The 20,382-nt window shown below is 43.2% G+C and overlaps 1 protein-coding gene across 1 annotated transcript; it reads right to left on the reverse strand.

Annotated features, from left to right (window-relative positions):
* Positions 1–1,069: 1,069 nt before the first annotated feature.
* On the reverse strand, positions 1,070–20,149 carry LOC110489677 (V-type proton ATPase catalytic subunit A). The gene is made up of 15 exons (XM_021562439.2): positions 19,971–20,149; positions 13,327–13,423; positions 12,905–13,033; positions 11,527–11,741; positions 9,070–9,207; positions 8,836–8,987; positions 8,400–8,562; positions 6,743–6,851; positions 6,494–6,616; positions 6,242–6,356; positions 6,003–6,066; positions 3,261–3,464; positions 3,031–3,125; positions 2,659–2,830; positions 1,070–1,829 (listed from the first exon to the last, which is right to left on the reverse strand). The coding sequence occupies exons 2-15, from the start codon at positions 13,406–13,408 to the stop codon at positions 1,737–1,739; spliced, it is 1,854 nt and encodes a 617-aa protein (XP_021418114.1). The 5' UTR covers positions 13,409–13,423; positions 19,971–20,149; the 3' UTR covers positions 1,070–1,736.
* Between the last annotated feature and the right edge of the window lie 233 nt (positions 20,150–20,382).

The following is a 20,382-nucleotide window of genomic DNA, read 5'->3' on the forward strand; positions in this document are numbered from 1 at the left end:
CAACGAGTTCAACGCATGTGAATGCATCCAACTTCTATTTATGACTTCACAGCGGGTAATCACCACCTTCCCACTTGGTTATGAATGTAGCATTAACTTTTCACCTGACCCAGCCCATCGAGGAAAATACCACGAAGGAGTTGTCACCATGGTCATGCTTTGCTCATTATCATTTGCATACTTTAACTGGTGGCTGTCAAACAGGTCTAAAAAGAGCCATCATTCTTTGTTCTGTTCAAACCTCACAGATCTTGTTCTAGAGCTGCATTACCAAATCAGTTCTCTCTACTCCCATTTCAAATAATGTTAATTGGCAGCCACAGGATGCAATACATCAAGCTTTTATATTTTTAACAGGCAAATTCTGAGAATATGATTTTTTGTACCTGCCCGACCTGAGCCTTCATCACCTGCATGAGCCCCCAAAGGATTTTAAAAAATAAAGATTATTTTTATGGGAGATCATCACACAAACAAAACAATTGTGCATCAAATTATTTTTGTTCAGTGCAGCTGTACTGCAAAAACATCACAGCTCAGTAACTAATCAAAACTATCTAGCTACATACTTTATATAATTACTGCAGTCACTGAAACTAGTCAAGGAGAGGAATGTATGTGTGTAGTTTCACTAGTTGTGTCTGGCAAACGCTCCTCTTCCACTAAGCACATTCATAGACAAAACTAAAGGGCGGAGTGCCACAGATTCCACATAGGAATTAGAGACACATAGCAAGGCTAGTCCAACCAGCAGCACCAGAATTATTATTTTGTCACTCTCACACACCCACTCATACGTGACTGCGAATACCAGTGGAGGCTGGTGAGGGGAGGACGGCTCACAACAATGGCTGGAACGGATTACCATGAGCCATTACCACGAGCCCATCCTCCCCTTAATAAAGATGCCACCAACCTCCTGTGGTGTATATACTTATTAACATGATCACCTGTATGTTCACTACTATTGTTAGTACAGTACATTCACTAGTAGCAACCTGTTGATTACACTCACAGAACATGCAGAGTAGACTGACATTACTGAAAAACACAGAAAAAATACCCACCATTTTGTTTTGTTGCCTTTTATTCTTTGGGACTTGTTCCACGAGCAGTAGAAAGGACAGGGCGAGAGAGCCCCCCTCTCTCTCACACACACACGTACAGCAAGTACACAAGACTACACAGCATAAATCACTAAATATGAACAACAACCAGACCACACGTCGTCCTTGTCAGACACCTGCAACAAATATAGAGTCACTCTGCTTATTAAGTATTTGATGTTAATCATCAATATTCTGTACAGATAGAGGGGAAGTCTTCAGGTACACAGCTAGGGCCAGAGACCATGTCCAAAACAAACAGGGGGAAGGGAGGGGCAATGCAGGGGTCTCACACACAGACATGTAAACATACACACATTAAGGTGTCGGGGCAGATCTTTGACCATGTTGGGGCAAATACACTGGGGTATTTAGAATGTGTGAGGAAACAGAATACAAGAATACAGTACATTTTGTTCTCTTTTTGCCCATACACATTCACACGTTGAGTAAACTGATGGCAGGAGGTTGGGTGTAAACACAAGGCAGTGGAATGTGAGGCCGCAGTGGAGGTGGCTGCAGAGAGAGAGGGGGGGGGGGGGGGGGGGGTGACAGACATGCACTGTCCCTGGGGTCACAGGTGAGGGGTCAGGGGTGAAAGGTCCGGGGTGAAAGGTCCAGGGTGAAGGCTCAGTCCTCCAAGCTGCGAAAGGAGTTCTGCATGTCCTCCAGCAGCTGGGCGTAGTCAGACTTGATCTGGGTCTCTCCCTCCTTCACTGGGTCCTGAAACAGACCAGAAATATAGAGTTAGAGGCTGGGTCCTGAAACAGACCAGACATATAGAGTTACACAGACACACAAAGAGATTGTGATACAGACAAATAGTAAGAGAAACACTCATAGCAGCGTAGAAATACACAGAGAGAGATAGAGAGAGAAAGACAAACGAGAAACAGTCATAGCAGCGTAGAAATACACAGAGAGAGATAGAGAGAGAAAGACAAAGGAGAAACACTCATAGCAGCGTAGAAATACACAGAGAGAGATAGAGAGAGAAAGACAAAGGAGAAACACTCATAGCAGCGTAGAAATACACAGAGAGAGATAGAGAGAGAAAGACAAAGGAGAAACAGTCATAGCAGCGTAGAAATACACAGAGAGAGATAGAGAGAGAAAGACAAAGGAGAAACACTCATAGCAGCGTAGAAATACACAGAGAGAGATAGAGAGAGAAAGACAAAGGAGAAACACTCATAGCAGCGTAGAAATACACAGAGAGAGATAGAGAGAGAAAGACAAAGGAGAAACAGTCATAGCAGCGTAGAAATACACAGAGAGAGATAGAGAGAGAAAGACAAAGGAGAAACAGTCATAGCAGCGTAGAAATACACAGAGAGAGATAGAGAGAGAAAGACAAAGGAGAAACAGTCATAGCAGCGTAGAAATACACAGAGAGAGATAGAGAGAGAAAGACAAAGGAGAAACAGTCATAGCAGCGTAGAAATACACAGAGAGAGAAAGACAAAGGAGAAACAGTCATAGCAGCGTAGAAATACACAGAGAGAGATAGAGAGAGAAAGACAAAGGAGAAACAGTCAGACAGCAGATGTACTTTGAACTTCATGGAGCTGAGTCTGTAGAGGATCTCTCCCAGGTGTTCTCGGATCATGGACCAGGTGATCTTGTTGTCGCTCTGAGCTGTGGTCTCCACCGCGTGCCTCGCCATGTCGTAGAACGCAATGATATTGGACAGGATGCCTACCGTCTTATAGAAGGGACAAAACCTGCAGGGAGAGGTCAGAGGACAGGCAGAGGTCAGAAGGCAGGGAGTTACAGTTGGAATGACTTCAGTCAATCTTTCAATATTACTCAAATATATGAGTAGGTCAGTGAGAGTAAGTGCGTTTGAGAGAGTGAGTGTTTTACCTGTCGTAGGGGGTGTAACGAGTGTTACCTGTCGTAGGGGGTGTAACGAGTGTTTTACCTGTCGTAGGGGGTGTAACCATTCTGTTGCAGGAAGTCATCCTTGAGGAGCTTGGCCACCTCCAGGGTGATCTTATCAGTTTCTGCCAGCGATGCCTGTCACCATGACAACCAGGATAATCTCAATATTATGAATCAGAGGAGACATGGAGAGAAAACCTCAGACTATAGAGATGCAGCCCAATATTGTCCCCGCCTTCTTTCTTCCCCCTCCCCTCAGTTCCCCCTCACCTTGCCGACCAGCTGTACGATCTCAGCCAGGTCCTCCTCCTCCTGCAGGATCTCCTTGGCCTTGGTGCGCAGCGGGACGAACTCAGGGAAGTGCTTGTCGTAGTACTCGTCCAGCGCCCGCGTGTACTTACTGTAGCTGATCAGCCAGTTGACTGACGGGAAGTGCTTCCTCTGGGCCAGCTTCTTATCCAGACCCCAGAACACCTGAGAGAGGGAAGGATAGAGGGAGAGAGAGAGAGAGAGAGAGAAGAGTGAGTGGGCAGAGAGAAAGAGGATGAAGGCAGGGAGAGAGGGAGGGAAAAAGAGGATGAAGAGTTGCATTCCCCTGCTCAGACGTTGCATGAACCAACCAATGGTTGCGTGCCACGTCATTGATTGTGTGCCACATCGTCGATTGTGTCAGACTGACAGATTGCTATAACATATGATGTGGTTAGTTGATTCGTAAAATACCTATCCAGGCTTTGTAAGATCTGACAGGCATCAGCATCAGGAGCGTACCCAAGGATTGATAATTGAGTCCCTAAAGCTTGTCTTTATTTCTTTGCTCCATATGGATGAGTGTAATGACCTTAGTGATCACTGTTTTACAGTCTGTGTTCGTAATGGCTGCTCAGTGAAACGACCTGTCCTGATTTGTCATAGACGCTTGCTAAAAAACTTGAAGGAACAAGCCTTCCTTAATGAACAGGCCTCTGTAAAATGGTCTAGAATCAGCTTGATCCCCTCTGTCGAAGACACTTGGACCTTAAACAGGTTCAGCCCCTGGTTCTACCGTGATCTTGCAGAGTTACTCTACCTCAGGAATTGCATTTGGCAAAAGGCTCGGCACACGCATACTCAGGCTGACTGGCTTTCGTTCAGGCAAATGAGAAATCTGAAAGGCCAAAGTTAGTTACTTTAAGCAGCAGTTCTCTCTCTGTGGGTCCAACCCCAAGAAGTTCTGGAAAATGGTTAAAGACCTGGAAAATAAACCCTCCTCCTCACAGCTGACCATGTCCCTTAATGTTGATGATGTGGTTGTTCCTGACAAGAAGCACATGGCTGAGATCCTTCTAATGCGACTATCCCTGATGCTTCTCCCTTTTTTCCCCTGCCTCGCTACCTGCAGGCTGTCAATGAGTCCGAGGTGCTAAAGGAGCTCCTTAAACTTGACCCCAAAAAAACATCTGGGTCAGATGGTTTAGACCCTTTCTTCTTTAAGATTGCTCCCCCTATCATCGCCAAGCCAGTCTCTCCTTTCTGCTTTTGATACGGTAGACCATTCCATTCTTGTGGACCGGCTAAGGAGTATTGGTGTCTCTGAGGGGTCTTTGGGCTGGTTTGCTAACTACCTCTCTCAAAAGAGTACACTGTATGAAGTCAGAAAACCTGCTGTCTCAGCCACTTCCTGTCACCAAGGGCGTACCCCAAGGCTCGATCCTAGGCCCCACGCTCTTCTGAATTTACATCAACATAGCTCAGGCAGTAGGAAGCTCTCATCCATTTATATGCAGATGACACAGTCTTATACTCAGCTGGCTCCTCCCCAGATGTTGTGTTAAATGCTCTACAACAAAGCTTTCTTAATGTCCAACAAGCTTTCTCTACCTCTAACCTTGTTCTGAATACCTCCAAAACAAAGGTCATGTGGTTAGGTAAGTAGAATGACCCTCCTCCCGCTGGTGTTATTACTACCTCTGAGGGTTTAGAGCTTGAGGTAGTCACCTCATACAAGTACTTGGGAGTATGGCTAGATGGTGCACTGTCCTTCTCTCAGCACATATCAAAGCTGCAGGCTAAAGTTAAATCTAGACTTTCCTCTATCGTAATCGCTCCTCTTTCACCCTAGCTGCCAAACTAACCCTGATTCAGATGACCATCCTATCCATACTAGATTACAGAGACATAATTTAAGGATGCTCTCGAGGTAAGTGTGCTCTCGAGTGGCCAGATGTTCTTTACCATTAGGCCATCAGATTTGCCACCAATCCTCCTTTGAGGACACATTACTGCATTCTATACTCCTCTGTAAACTGGTCATCTCTGTATACCCATCGCAAGACCCACTGGTTGATTCTTATTTATAAAACCCTCTTAGGCCTCACTCCCACCTATCTGAGATATCTACTGCAGCCCTCATCCTCCACATACAACACCCGTTCTACCAGTCACATTCTGATAAAGGTCTCCAAAGCACACACATCCCTGGGTCACTCGTCTTTTCAGTTCGCTGCAGCTAGCGACTGGAATGAGCTGCAACAAACACTCAAACTGGACAGTTTTATCTATATCTCTTCATTCAAAGACTCAATCATGGACACTCTTACTGACAGTTGTGGCTGCTTTGTGTGATGTATTGTTGCCTCTACCTTCTTGCCCTTTGTGCTGTTGTCTGTGCCCAATAATGTTTGTACCATGTTTTGTGCCTCTACTATGTTGTTGCTACCATGTTGTTGTTATGTTGTGTTGCTACCATGCTGTGTTGTCATGTGTTGCTGCCTTGCTACGTTGTTGTCTTAGGTCTCTCATTATGTAGTGTTGTCTATCTTGTTGTGATGTGTGTTTTGTCCTATATTTATATTGTATTTATTTTAATCCCAGGTCCCTGTGGCCACAGGAGGCCTTTTGCCTTTCGGTAGGCCGTCATTGTAAATAAGAATGTGTTATTAACTGACTTGCCTAGTTAAATAAAGGTTAAATAAAATTAAAATAAGTGGGTTCTATCAGAGCCAGACAGAAACAGGCTGTATCAACAGTTACCTGCACGATACCCAGGGTAGCTGATGTCACAGGATCAGAGAAGTCACCACCAGGGGGAGACACACTGTGAAAATGAAACAAAACATTGGTATCATGTGGTTATAACATAAGAAGAAGCACTCCACTTCCGCCTATTCCAGTGTGGCTAGATTGTGTTGGCAGGTTTCTGAGGTCTACTGGAGAGCTGAGAGGAGGAACAAGGGCTCCCCCGTGTGGTGAAGAGATGTAACTGTACTCACGCCCCCACAATGCTGACGCTGCCCTCTCTCTCTGGGTTGCCTAGACACTTCACCCTGCCGGCACGCTCGTAGAATGACGCCAGACGGGCACCCAAGTAGGCTGGGTAACCACTGTCTGTGGAGACAAAACAGGCCTTACTTGATATGTTCGAGATAACTGATTTAAACCGAATTCACCCCTCTAGCCCTAGAAGATGTCCTATACATTGCATTAAAAATTCTGTATTTTGGGTGTTACCAGCAGCCACTCACCAGCGGGCATCTCAGCCAGTCGACCAGAGATCTCCCTGAGAGCCTCGGCCCATCGAGAGGTGGAGTCAGCCATCATGCTAACATTGTAGCCCATGTCCCTGAAGTACTCAGACAGCGTAATCCCTGCAGACACACACAGAGGACAAGTAGGTGATTGGTCAGGGGGTGTGCTCCATGTTGTGGTCTCAGGCCTGTCATTGGCTGGGAGGTTTGCTGTGTTATGCTCTGGGCCCTGTGATTGGTTCCTACCTGTGTAGATAGAGGCCTCTCTAGCAGCCACAGGCATGTTGGAGGTGTTGGCCACCAGCGCTGTTCTCTTCATGATGCTCTCAGTCTTCCCATCCACCTCCATGGTCAGCTATTAGACAGACACACTGTCAATCATCCTGACCTTCAATAAGAAAAAGGCTAACGCTAATGATGATGATCATGATAATCTAATCGGAAAGTATTCAGACCCTTTGACCTTTTCCACATTGTTACTTTACAGCCTTATTCTAAAATGTATTAAACTAATGTTTTTCCCCCTCAATCTACACACACACACACACACACACACAACACCCCACAATGACAAAGCAAAAAACAGTTTTTTTAGAAATGTTTACAAATTTATAGAAAAATAAATAAAAAGAAATACCATATCTACATCAGTATTCAGACCCTTTGCTCTGAGACTCGGTACAGGTACATCCTGTTTCCATTGATCATTCTTGAGATGTTTATACATGATTGGACATGATTTGGAAAGGCACACACACCTGTCTATATAAGCTCCAAAGAATTGTCCGTAGCGCTCCAAGACAGGATTGTATCGAGGTACAGATCTCAGGAAGGGTACTAAAAAACATTTCTGCAGCATTGAAGTTCCCCAAGAACACAGTGTCCTCCATCATTCTTAAATTGAAGAAGTTTGAAACCACCAAGACTCTTCCAAGAGCTGGCCGCCCGGCCAAACTGAAAAATCAGGGGAGAAGTGCCTTGGTCAGGGAGGTGACCAAGAACCGAATGGTCACTCTGACAGAGTTCTAGGGTTCCTCTGCAGCGATAGAAGAAACTTCCCGATGTACAACTATCTCTGCAGCAGTCCACCAATTAGGCCTTTATGGTAGAGTGGCCAGACGGAAGCCATTCATCAGCACCTAAACGACTCTCAGACCATGAGAAACAAGATTCTCTGGGCTGATGAAACAAAGATGGAACTCTTTGGCCTAAATGCCAAGCGTCACGTCTGGAGGACACTTGGCACCATCCAGAAGCATGGTGGTGGCATCCAGAAGCATGCTGTGGGGATGTTTTTCAATGGCAGGGACTGGGAGACTAGTCAGGATCGAGGAAAAGATGAACGGAGCAAAGTACAGAGAGATCCTTGATGAAAACCTGCTCCAGAGCTCTCAGGACATCAGACTGGGGTGAAGGTTCACCTTCCAAAAGGAAAATGACCCTAAGCACACAGCTAAGACAACGCAGGAGTGGCTTCGGGACAAGTCTCTGAATGTCCTTGAGTGGACCAGCCGGAGCCCGGATTTGAACCTGATCGAACATCTCTGGAGAGACCTGAAAATAGCTGTGCAGCAACGCTTCCCATCCAACCTGACAGCATGAGAGGATCTGTAGAGAAGAAATACAAATACAGGTGTGCCAAGCTTATAGCGTCATACCCCCGAAGAGTCGAGGCTGTAATCGCTGCCAAAGGTGCTTCAACAATGTACTGAGTAAAGGGTCTGAATACTTGTATAAAATAAAAAAAAACTATCACATTTACATATCTGCAAAAATGTCTAAACCTGTTTTTGCGTCATCATTATGGGGTATTGTGTGTAGATTGATGAAGGGGGAAAAGCAATTTCATCCATTTTAGAGTAAGGCTGTAACGTAACAAAATGTGCACTGTAACACCACCCACCTCGGGGAAATCTCGCAGAACTTCTGACATCTCGTTCCCTCGCTCCCCGCAGCCTACGTAGACGATGACATCACTGTTGGAGTACTTTGACAGGGACTGGGAGATGACAGTTTTACCACAGCCAAAGGCTCCGGGGATGGCTGTGGTTCCTCCCTGGACACACCTGGACACAGAGACAGACAGAACAGACCGGGGGCAGGGAGATGGAAGCAGAGGTTGAGTATATTGGCAGATTCAGATAACACTTTCTAATTCAGTTTCCTTGTAGCAGAACATTGAAGACAGATGGACAGAAAGACATTCTGATAGTGTCCTTGAGGAAAAGGGTGAAAATGGGAGAATGCTAAGAGAGAGATTCCCTGACGCAGAGACAACGAGATGGAGGAAGGTGAAGGAAGGATAGATGGAAAAGTGGGGTAAGAGAGAGGGGACTCACGGGAAGAGGGCGTCCAGTACTCTCTGTCCGGTCAGCAGTGGGTGATTGGCCGGTAGCTTCTCTGTGACCGGACGAATCTGTCGCACTGGCCAGACCTGGATCATGGTGAACTTCTCCTTCATACCCTCAAACTCCAGCTCCAACACCACGTCCTGAAACACACACAGTCTTAATACATAAATGACCCCACATGTATTACTATGGATTTAGACAAGGTTGGGTGGTGGAACTAACCGAGACGTCATAGTTTCCGGGGGGAGCCACATAGGTGACGGTTCCTCTGTTCCTCGGGGGCAGCATGATCTTGTGCTTGATGAGGGAGTTCTCAAACACCATCCCGTAGATATCACCCCCAGTGATGTGACTGCCCACCTAAGAGAGAGGGGGGAGATAAGTGGTTAATGATTATCAATTCAAACTTTAACATGAAAGCTAGAATCCTTAGTTGCTACATACATTTTTGACTTATAGATTAACGATATACAGTGCCTTGCGAAAGTATTCGGCCCCCTTGAACTTTGCGACCTTTTGCCACATTTCAGACTTCAAACATAAAGATATAAAACTGTATTTTTTTGTGAAGAATAAACAAGTGGGACACAATCATGAAGTGGAATGACATTTATTGGATATTTCAAACTTTTTTAACAAATCAAAAACTGAAAAATTGGGCGTGCAAAATTATTTAGCCCCTTTACTTTCAGTGCAGCAAACTCTCTCCAGAAGTTCAGTGAGGATCTCTGAATGATCCAATGTTGACCTAAATGACTAATGATGATAAATACAATCCACCTGTGTGTAATCAAGTCTCCGTATAAATGCACCTGCACTGTGATAGTCTCAGAGGTCTGTTAAAAGCGCAGAGAGCATCATGAAGAACAAGGAACACACCAGGCAGGTCCGAGATACTGTTGTGAAGAAGTTTAAAGCCGGATTTGGATACAAAAAGATTTCCCAAGCTTTAAACATCCCAAGGAGCACTGTGCAAGCGATAATATTGAAATGGAAGGAGTATCAGACCACTGCAAATCTATCAAGACCTGGCCATCCCTCTAAACTTTCAGCTCATACAAGGAGAAGACTGATCAGAGATGCAGCCAAGAGGCCCATGATCACTCTGGATGAACTGCAGAGATCTACAGCTGAGGTGGGAGACTCTGTCCATAGGACAACAATCAGTCGTATATTGCACAAATCTGGCCTTTATGGAAGAGTGGCAAGAAGAAAGACATTTCTTAAAGATATCCATAAAAAGTGTTGTTTAAAGTTTGCCACAAGCCACCTGGGAGACACACCAAACATGTGGAAGAAGGTGCTCTGGTCAGATGAAACCAAAATTGAACTTTTTGGCAACAATGCAAAACGTTATGTTTGGCGTAAAAGCAACACAGCTGAACACACCATCCCCACTGTCAAACATTGTGGCGGCAGCATCATGGTTTGGGCCTGCTTTTCTTCAGCAGGGACAGGGAAGATGGTTAAAATTGATGGGAAGATGGATGGAGCAAAATACAGGACCATTCTGGAAGAAAACCTGATGGAGTCTGCAAAAGACCTGAGACTGGGACGGAGATTTGTCTTCCAACAAGACAATGATCCAAAACATAAAGCAAAATCTGCAATGGAATGGTTCCAAAATAAACATATCCAGGTGTTAGAATGGCCAAGTCAAAGTCCAGACCTGAATCCAATCGAGAATCTGTGGAAAGAACTGAAAACTGCTGTTCACAAATGCTCTCCATCCAACCTCACTGAGCTCGAGCTGTTTTGCAAGGAGGAATGGGAAAAAATGTCAGTCTCTCGATGTGCAAAACTGATAGAGACATACCCCAAGCGACTTACAGCTGTAATCGCAGCAAAAGTTGGCGCTACAAAGTATTAACTTAAGGGGACTGAATAATTTTGCACGCCCAATTTTTCAGTTTTTGATTTGTTAAAAAAGTTTGAAATATCCAATAAATGTCGGTCCACTTCATGATTGTGTCCCACTTGTTGTTGATTCTTCACAAAAAAATACAGTTTTATATCTTTATGTTTGAAGCCTGAAATGTGGCAAAAGGTCGCAAAGTTCAAGGGGGCCGAATACTTTCGCAAGGCACTGTATACTCATTGACTCATGAAGAATAGCTTAGTTCAACTGTCGTACCATTCAGAACCCAAAATATAAGCTTGATTTACTCCGATGTTTGTAAACAACGTAAACAAACACTGTATAGCCTCAAAACTACCATTTTGATATCATGGATGGTCAGTACTTGCATCCATAGCTCAGTCTATGAATTTGAGTGTGGTTCCCGAGTGGCGCAGCGGTCTAAGGCACTGCATCTCAGCGCTAGAGGCGTCACTACAGACACCCTGGTTCGAATCCAGGCTGTATCGCAACTGGCCATGATTGGGAGTCCCATAGGCCCAGCGTCGTCTGGGTTCGGCCGGTGTAGGCCGTCATTGTAAATAAGAATCTGTTCTTAACTGACTTGCCTAGTTAACTAAAGATTAAATAAATAAAAAATTATCCAGGCCCATTGCTCATCTTACTCCCAAAACAGAGGCGGGGTTACCACTTTTATTGTTCCAATTAAAGATTCTAGCTTAAAATCAGTATGTGGTCTAAGGACACTTGAAATTGTGGATAGTGTAGCGCATAGAGTAAACCATGCAAACCCTTTCCTCAGAGTAGTAGGATGCACCCACCCGTAAGCTCTTGACAGGGGAGAACTCCCATTTCAGGTCTCGGTTGAGGGCTCCGATATTGACTCCGCGGGGGATGTAGATGCTCTGTGTTAGGTCATTGATGTCCTTCAGGGGGCGCTGGATACCATCGAAGATGGAGCCCATGATGCCTGGGCCCAGCTCCACTGACAGAGGCTTCCCTGTCCGCAGCACCGGGTCCCCAACGGATACACCCGCTGTGACAATGCTCAGGAACACACGCACTGTGTGTGTGTGTGTGTGTGTGTGTTTCAGTAGATTTCAGATTTGTTTTCATGTGTCTGTGAGTGTTATCAAGAGGTTGCTATGGTGTATAAGACTGAGTGTGTATGTACCGTAAAAATGTGTTGAGTAATGAACACTAAGGTGATTAATTAAAAATAAAGTAAGTAACGATACACACACACACCAAGACAGTTGTAACCGGTTCAGGGAACCAAACCAAAAACCCGAAAATAACCAAATATTTTGAGGAACAGAATCAGTACTGCGAATGAAAGTGATCTATGATGTTCCAGGAACAGAACTGTTATTTTATAATCCTGGGAATCGGTTAATAATGTTTTTTTTTTACATTCCGGGTATTTTTTTATTCTGTCCCACTAAAAACGCTGTAAAGCACCTCTGCAAAGCCCTCACCCTCAAACTTATTCCAGTGTCTACCCACTAGAAGATTTGCGCCAGCATCTGTGCCAGGGTTTCCATTGGGAAAATGAGAAAAAACATCCATATGCATTCAGATTGAACCTGGTGCATCCAGCACCATTAATAAACAAGGGAGATTGGCCAAATGAGCCACATTTATGTCCTTAAAAAAACTATTAAGATATGCAAAATCCCTCTCTCTCAGCATGCTACGACACACATTTCTTTATGTCAGATGGCTAGGCATTGTCTGCAATACAGATATTGGCGTATAGAAGGAGGCTAATTTGTTCATTTTCTATCACAGTAAAAGGAAGGAACGATGTAAACCGGTGATTCAGAAATGTATTTTGCTGGTCAGAAAAGGAAAAAAATGATGGTTCTGTTCAGATAAAAAACTATTGGAAGATTATTTTTGGTTCCAACCCCTGACAGACAGGTGCAGTCATGTACACACAGGCATAGCACTGTATGTACCAGGAGAACACTGACAGTCATGTACACACAGGCATAGCACTGTATGTACCAGGAGAACACTGACATTCAGGTACAGTAAAGCTTGCATCCCAAACAAAACCCCTATTAACTTTACAGTGCACTTCTTTTAACCAGGGCCCATATTTCTCTGGTCAAAAGTAGTTCCCTATGTAGGGAATAGGATGCCATTTGGGATAGAACCAGTGAGGTGCAGTAACAGTATAACCAGTTAGGATACATGTCTCCTCGTAAACCTGGATGGTGGCCATGTCTCCCTCCAGCCTGATGATCTCTCCCACCAGCTCACTGTGGCCCACTCTCACCAGCTCATACATGGCCGCTCCCGCCATGGCAGTGGCCGTCACAACTGCAGCACAGCCAGGGGACAAGACAGGTCAGAGGTCACACACCATGCAAGAGAGACGGATCTCTAGTCCAAACTCCACGCCAGATTGGTGTAAACAGATTAGTGCCAAGCCTCCTATCGCCTGGCTTACTACCAGAGGGATAGTTTTTAAAAGTTTGTTTTCATTTAACCTTTATTTGACCAGGCATAGCTGAGGCTATTACCAAAGCATCCCTTCTTCAGCTAGCCTAAAACCTTTAGAGCCTAAACAGAGGCACATGAGACATAGGTGAATGTGTATGTGAGATAGTGACCTGGGCCGGAGACTCCATGGACGTATCCAAACTCGCTCTCTTTCTCCTCATCCCGGATCTTAGGCAGCTTGGACAGGTCCATCCTGACAGGCTAGATCTGAGAGAAAGAAAGAAGAATGGAGTGAGTGTGTGAATGACTGTGATAAAGAAAGAAGAACAGAGTGAGTGTGTGAATGACAGGGATAAAGGGAGTGAGGAGAGAAAGAGTGGTACACAGTCCACAGAGCACCACTGACAGGTTGGTTGTTCAGCAACAAAACCATTGTGTGCACAACTATGGGGAAAAACAGACGGGTTGGCTTAGGTTGTTGACCACATGTAAACTATATTTAGTCTCCTATGTTTATTGAAAACAAATACATTTTCTAAATGGTTCACTGACATGGATGAAAATACCCTCAAATTAAAGCTGACAGTCTGCATTTTAAACTCATAGTCATTGTATCATTTAAATTCCATAGCGAGACAAAACATTTGTCACTAGCTAGGTTTCCATTCAATTGGCGACAGATTTTCATGGGAATATTCTAGAATCTGCATAAAGAAAAGCATTTTCCCACCAGTGGTATGTTTCCACCAAATTGACTTCTTGCGGATAAAAATCAGTGCGTGATGACGTAGTGCACACAAAATGTACTTTTTCACTTAGGTTTTTCATGTATCAAATAAAAATCTAAAGATCAATGTGTTTCCATCGCATTTGTCACAAAAACTGTTGCGTTAAATAGTAAATGTGCCTACGCCGGTCTTGGTACCTGTGCTCCAGCCTACAGATACAGATACAGTGCGGGTAGGCTGTGAGGGTTGTCTAGTCTACATGATGAGATTATTATGGATTTCTATTTGTGAAACGGCAGTCAAACGGCAGTCAAGCATCAATCATGTCACCAGAATAAGACACTCAATATTTATTGGAAAGCAGCATCAAGCTCATTACCGTGCACTTTCACCACCCTGTGAAATTAATCATAATTATTTCATCTGTAGCCTACTAAACTGCATAGTTTTCAGAGTCGTGTGACTCCAAATTTACTTGGATATGATGGTTATTATATCAATAACAGGACCAGCCTCTGTAACTCTATACGTCTGGCGCATAAAGTAGTTTCCACCTCCATGTCCCAAATAATACATTTTACAGACACAAAAACACCTCACCATCTCCAACAAACAAAGTCTGTCGGCGTTAATGAAAATTGTACCGAAACCACCTGTTTCCATCACAGCTGTCACGATTTATTTTGTTATGGAAAGACTTTACTTGGAAGGATGGAAACGTGGTTACTGTCCCAGTATGGAGCTCACCGTATATATATATATATATATATATATACAGCTGTATTGATTTGTATTATAACTGACTGCATCCCAGACCACAGTGAGTTATAGTCCTGGCTGGGACACTATTGACCCAGTCATTAGAAGGTCAATGGGCTTCTCATCCAACTCAAAATCCACCCACCCATCCATTCTGAATCTGTTCAAAGCAGCTTGGTAACCCTCTCCGACACTAAAAACATACACACACACTAACAGAGTAGGACAATTACTACATGATGATTACACACAGACAAATTCCCTCCCACACAGAGGCTTAAAAATGAAGCTTTCTGCAATGGTGAGAGGGACTCGCAAACATATAGCACACTATCGGGAAACAGTCTGTACACACGGATCCCTGTCCCACTGTTCTGTTACCATGACAATAACACCCCTTTTCCGAACCGTGACCATGGTGATATCCAAGCGACTAGAGCCTAACATCATGACTCTGCAGCTCTCTTTCTCTGGGGGGGGGGGGGGGGGGGGGGGGCTGACGCTACAGTGGCTAACATTATGGTGCTGCTGAATCTATACTGCATGGGTTTAACAACAACCCCTCATCACCCACTCTGTCTGTTGACACACAAACACCATCCCTGCTTCAGTGCCCTTTTGTCCTTGCCATTGATAGCCAGTCTAGCATGGAGGAAAAGGCCCTATGTTATCTGTGTAGAAATACAGCAGCCCCCCTCAACAGATCTAGTCTGGAGCAGCAGGATACAGACCGAAGGATGTGGCATCCATGGCCAAGCTTAGCTTACATGGCATTTGTACCTCCATTCTTAAGAGATTTAAAACTCAATTCTTCCCTTTCTCTTGAATGTTTTATTCCCTCTGGATCCTATCAGGTGCAAAATACTTACTGTAAAACAGGACAGACATGCATACAGAAATTCATGTATACACACACTGACAGACACACACTGACAGACACACACTGACAGACACACACTGACAGACACACACTGACAGACACACACTGACAGACACACACTGACAGACACACACTGACAGACACACACTTGGACAGAATTGAATCATTTCCATTGTGACTTTGGCATAGAGACTCATAGGGTGGAAGATATACATGAGGCGTCACATGACTGTGGAACATGGCTGGCTGAGTTATATGGGCCATTTGAGGAAGTGGAAAAGCCTAGTGTGGGGTAGGATTGGGAAGTCAACTAAATTAGTGTCTTTGTGAATTGTATGAGATTCAGACACAGTGATTCACAACACTCTGGTTTTTAAAAAGCTAGAGGATTACATCCATATCCCTTGACACAACAGTGAGCACACTGCCAGGCCTCAAGACAGCCACCTACCAAGCTCAGCAATCTCTGGTACAATGCAGGCTGAAGTTGCCCTTAAACAGATCAGGGATCAGTTTACTCTCCCCAACGTCCCTACCTTTATTGGGGGGGAAAAGTACTTCCATACTAACAGTTGTGGAAGTAGAGTCAGTACAGTCAGAGGGTAAAACCCAGACATGCATCAAGTTTCTATGGACTCAGCCACATCACATGACACCAGTCATGTGACATATGGAATCCTTTTATCAAGGATACACTCACTGAGCACTGCAGTGTTACAATGTAAACGATCCACACTCAGGAATGTCTCTCCAGTGAGGGTAACCAGTGACAAAACAAAGGAGCTTTACCCTAATAAAATAATGTCCCTTTCAGCATAATCTCTCATAATGAAACTAGAGTGAGTGCTGGTTGCAAGGTGTTGCATAATCCTGTAAACCCAACGGCTCACATTGAACTTCCTGTTCAAGTTTTCAAATGTCATGAAATAGTGCTAATTTACTAAGTAAGTGCATCCCAAATTGACAATGGATTCACACATTCACCAACAACCACCCTTCCCCTGGCCGCCAGTGATTCTGAAGGGCAGAATCAGGAAGGCAAGCACTGAAGAGAGGGAGACGGCCTACAGTACATGCCAAGGTTCTAGGGCAGGGGTAGAACATAATTATAATAATTTGTACACTGCAAATTGATCACAAATTTGCCCAAAAAGAGGTACTATTTGAAAATATAAATAATTTCATACGTTGATTACATTGAGACACGATCACATATATGTCTCCTTGTTTACATGTGGCAATACTTGGTAACAGATTTTCTAAATTAAACATTTATTTTGCTGAATTCCTGAATTTTACAGTCTTTTTTGACCCAAAACTTTAAAGAAATATATACACAAACAGTCAAAAGTTTGGACACCTTCTCATTCCAGGGTTTTTCTTTGTTTTTACTATTTTCTTCATTGTAGAATAATCATGAAGACATAAAAACTATGAAATAACACATATGGAATCATGTATTTTATATTTGAGATTCTTCAAAGTAGCCACCCTTGATGACAGCTTTGCACACACTTGGCATTCTCGCAACCAGCTTCCTGAGGTAGTCACCTGGAATGCATTTCAATTAACAGGTGTGCCTTTTTAAAAGTAAATGTTTTGAATTTCTTTCCTTCTTAATGCATTTCAGCCAATCAGTTGTGTTGTGACAAGGTCATTTAAATGGATTCCAGGTGACTACCTCATGAAGCTGGTTGAGAGAATGCCAAGAGTGTGCAAAGCTGTCATCAAGGCAAAGGGTGGCAACTTTAAAGAATCTCAACTATAAAATACTTTGATTTGTTTAACACTTTTTTTGCTTACTAGATGATTCCATATGTGTTATTTCATAGTTTTGATGTCTTCACAATTATTCTACAATGTAGAAAATAGTCAAAATAAAGAAAAACCCTTGAATGAGTTGGTGTGTCCCAACTTTTGAATGGTACTGTAGTTATAAACTGTGTGGTTCAAGCCCGGAATTCTGACTGGCTGACAGCCGTGGTATATCAGACCGTATACCACAGGTATAACAAAATATTTATTTTCACTGCTCTAATTACGTTGGTAACCAGTTTATAACAGCAATAAGGCACCTCTGGGGTTTGTGGTATATGGCCAATATGCCACAGCTAAGGGCTGTGTCCAGACACTCCGTGATGCATCTAGTCTAAGAACAGCCCTTAGCGGTGGTATATTGGCCATATACCACACCCCCGTGTGCCTTATTGTTTAATTATATATGCAGATCTACCTCAATTATCTCTTACACCTGCAGATCACCTTGGTACTGGTACCCTGTATATATACCCAAGTTATCGTTACTCATTTCTATTTACTTTTACTTTTCTATTTTCTTTCTCTGCATTGTTGGGAAAGGCCCGTAAGTAAGCATTTCACTGTAGTTTTTGTGAGCAAAACAATTTGATAACAATGTAAAATAGTTCTCCTTTCTCAGTCCTAGTATTGAGCCATAGAGCTGCAACTAAAACTGGTCCTGAATCAACACTTAGGGAAAACCTGTTAAACCTCTTTTTAACTAACTGTTCTTTTTATTAACTCTTCTGTTCTTTGTTATCAAAGATAGAAGACACAAAGGGTAGATCTTATTCTCAATATTCCTGTGGCTTCCTTTCCCCTTCCTTGTCTTGTGTCCTTCATTAGACACTGCACTATACACAGGTGAAAGAAAATCAATCGATGGGGGATTTCTCAATATTGCTTTAACTTAGGGTTTCCCAAACTCGGTCCTCGGGACACACGTTTTGATTTTCACCATAACACTACACAGCTGATTCAAATAATCAACTAATCATCAAGCTTTGACCATTTGAAACAGCTGTGTAGTGTTAGGGCAAAAACCAAAACGTGCACCCCTTGGGGTCCCAAGGACACCATTTGGGAAACAGTGATTTAACCTATCCTTACTTCTCAGATCAGTGCAGATGAAGGAGAAGGGAAGAGGATCTGAACTCACATTATTGAGATTCCACCAAACAGGCCCTAGCCTATAAGCAGACACTTCTGATGAGAAATTCAACATCCAAGTGAGGATGTGGTGGGGCTGTGGCAGGTGCACAGGGTCCTAACGCGCTTGTGCTAAATGCAATGAATGATTCCTCTTCTGTAGTCAAACAGAATCATCCTCATGTGCCACTGTCACACTAGCCTATGTCACTAGGGACAAACCAACGGAATAGGGCCCGCTTGAGAATAATATGTGATTTTTCTTTGATTTACAATACCACTCTCTGCATGTATCTTGAATTGATAACATCTGTAGTTGGGCTACTAGTCTTATCTCAGGTGCATTACCCAAAAGTCTGCTGGTCAATCAACTGAGATTAAAGTAGCCCAATAACGGACTAAAGTAGCCTAACGTTACTGTTTATAATCCAATGACTTTACATGTTCTGTTTATCGGTGAATTGGCTCTGGAAGCCAAAACGGCCAAATAATCCATCTAAAACGCGAATCGATTCTCAATTGCGGTGCGGTTCAAGAAATATGAATCCCTCTACTTTCATATCAAAATCATTTCACAAACGGAAAATACACACTGACTGTGCAACTGTTATAACCGGTTTCAACAGTTGCAGCCTACTGTATTTTTTATTTTTTTGTGACAACATGTTTGTGGTGTCGGTCTTCCGTTTACACAGGTGTTCAGACACCGATAGCTAATTAGCACAAAAAGTCCACTCGGTCTTCCATGTTTTCCATAGACAAGCATTGTAATACGGAAATATTGGCTTGTGGGATCCCTATAAAAAGGTGTATATCAATAGAACATTTTTGTTTATTTACAATTATTTCTCGCCGATATGAAAGACAAGGTTCTTATGTTTCCAAAACCGTACCGCAAGCAATGCGTGTTAATGTTCAGACCAAGCGATGACGTCTTAGTCCAATGACTCTTATGTGTAATGTAATGGAACAGAGAGCCATGATCAACCGCTACATTGCCAAAGGTGTCTTGTCAACATAATCACATGACCACCAATGCGCTGTAGCGTCGACATCATTTTTTTTTTTTTTTTTACATGGTCGAATCTATCCATGGCCATGAAACAGAAAATAACATAACTAGTATTGTTGCTATAAACAAAACACATTGAGAGACAAATACATAACGTGAGGCACGATGTTTACGCATTTTTTGCGCAACAACAACTGACATTTGAGAAGCCGCATTGCCAGCGTTGCAATTTGATTGTGATACAAATCAATGTAATGTTTAATTCAAATAGGCCTACATTTGAATGAAAAACCAAGACCATAAATGCATTTAAATGTATGTTCCAATTATCAAAATCCTTTGATAAACGACCTTATTATTTAATTCTAGGTCATCTGTCAAAATCGCTGGCTATGCCATTTTGTTGCATTTCGAAATAATTATGAAAAATCACATAATATAGACATTGCATTTAATCTAATTTGATTATAATAAAACGGCATAGGCTACCTTCAGAAATTAAACAGTCCAGCGTCTTGATCCTCTGCCTAGGGAAGATGTGAGTGGCGATACGACAGCAAATGATCAGCTGACTTCATTCAATCCGAGTTTTGCAGATCGCGAGACTCGGGACTCACAACACTGCTTCCATTATGGCTCAAGCTCACTTCGGTGTCAAATATGTAGATGGAAAGATATCTACTTCCTCTTGATATTCGTCTATAGTTTGAAATAAACATTTAAAAACAACAACAAAATAACAGCTGATTAATTAGACATGTTCCACGGTTGAGGCTCGGAAAGAAAAAAATATTGAAAGCTCCACAATAGGCTGAGGGCAGAAAATCAAACAGTAGAATTATGTGGTCTTTTTCGAGAAAATATCATTGCGTTTGAGCCAAAATGGCGGTAGAACAATAGG

The sequence above is a fragment of the Oncorhynchus mykiss genome, chromosome 15 (genome assembly GCF_013265735.2).
Source record: "Oncorhynchus mykiss isolate Arlee chromosome 15, USDA_OmykA_1.1, whole genome shotgun sequence".
Taxonomy (NCBI): Eukaryota; Metazoa; Chordata; class Actinopteri; order Salmoniformes; family Salmonidae; genus Oncorhynchus; species Oncorhynchus mykiss.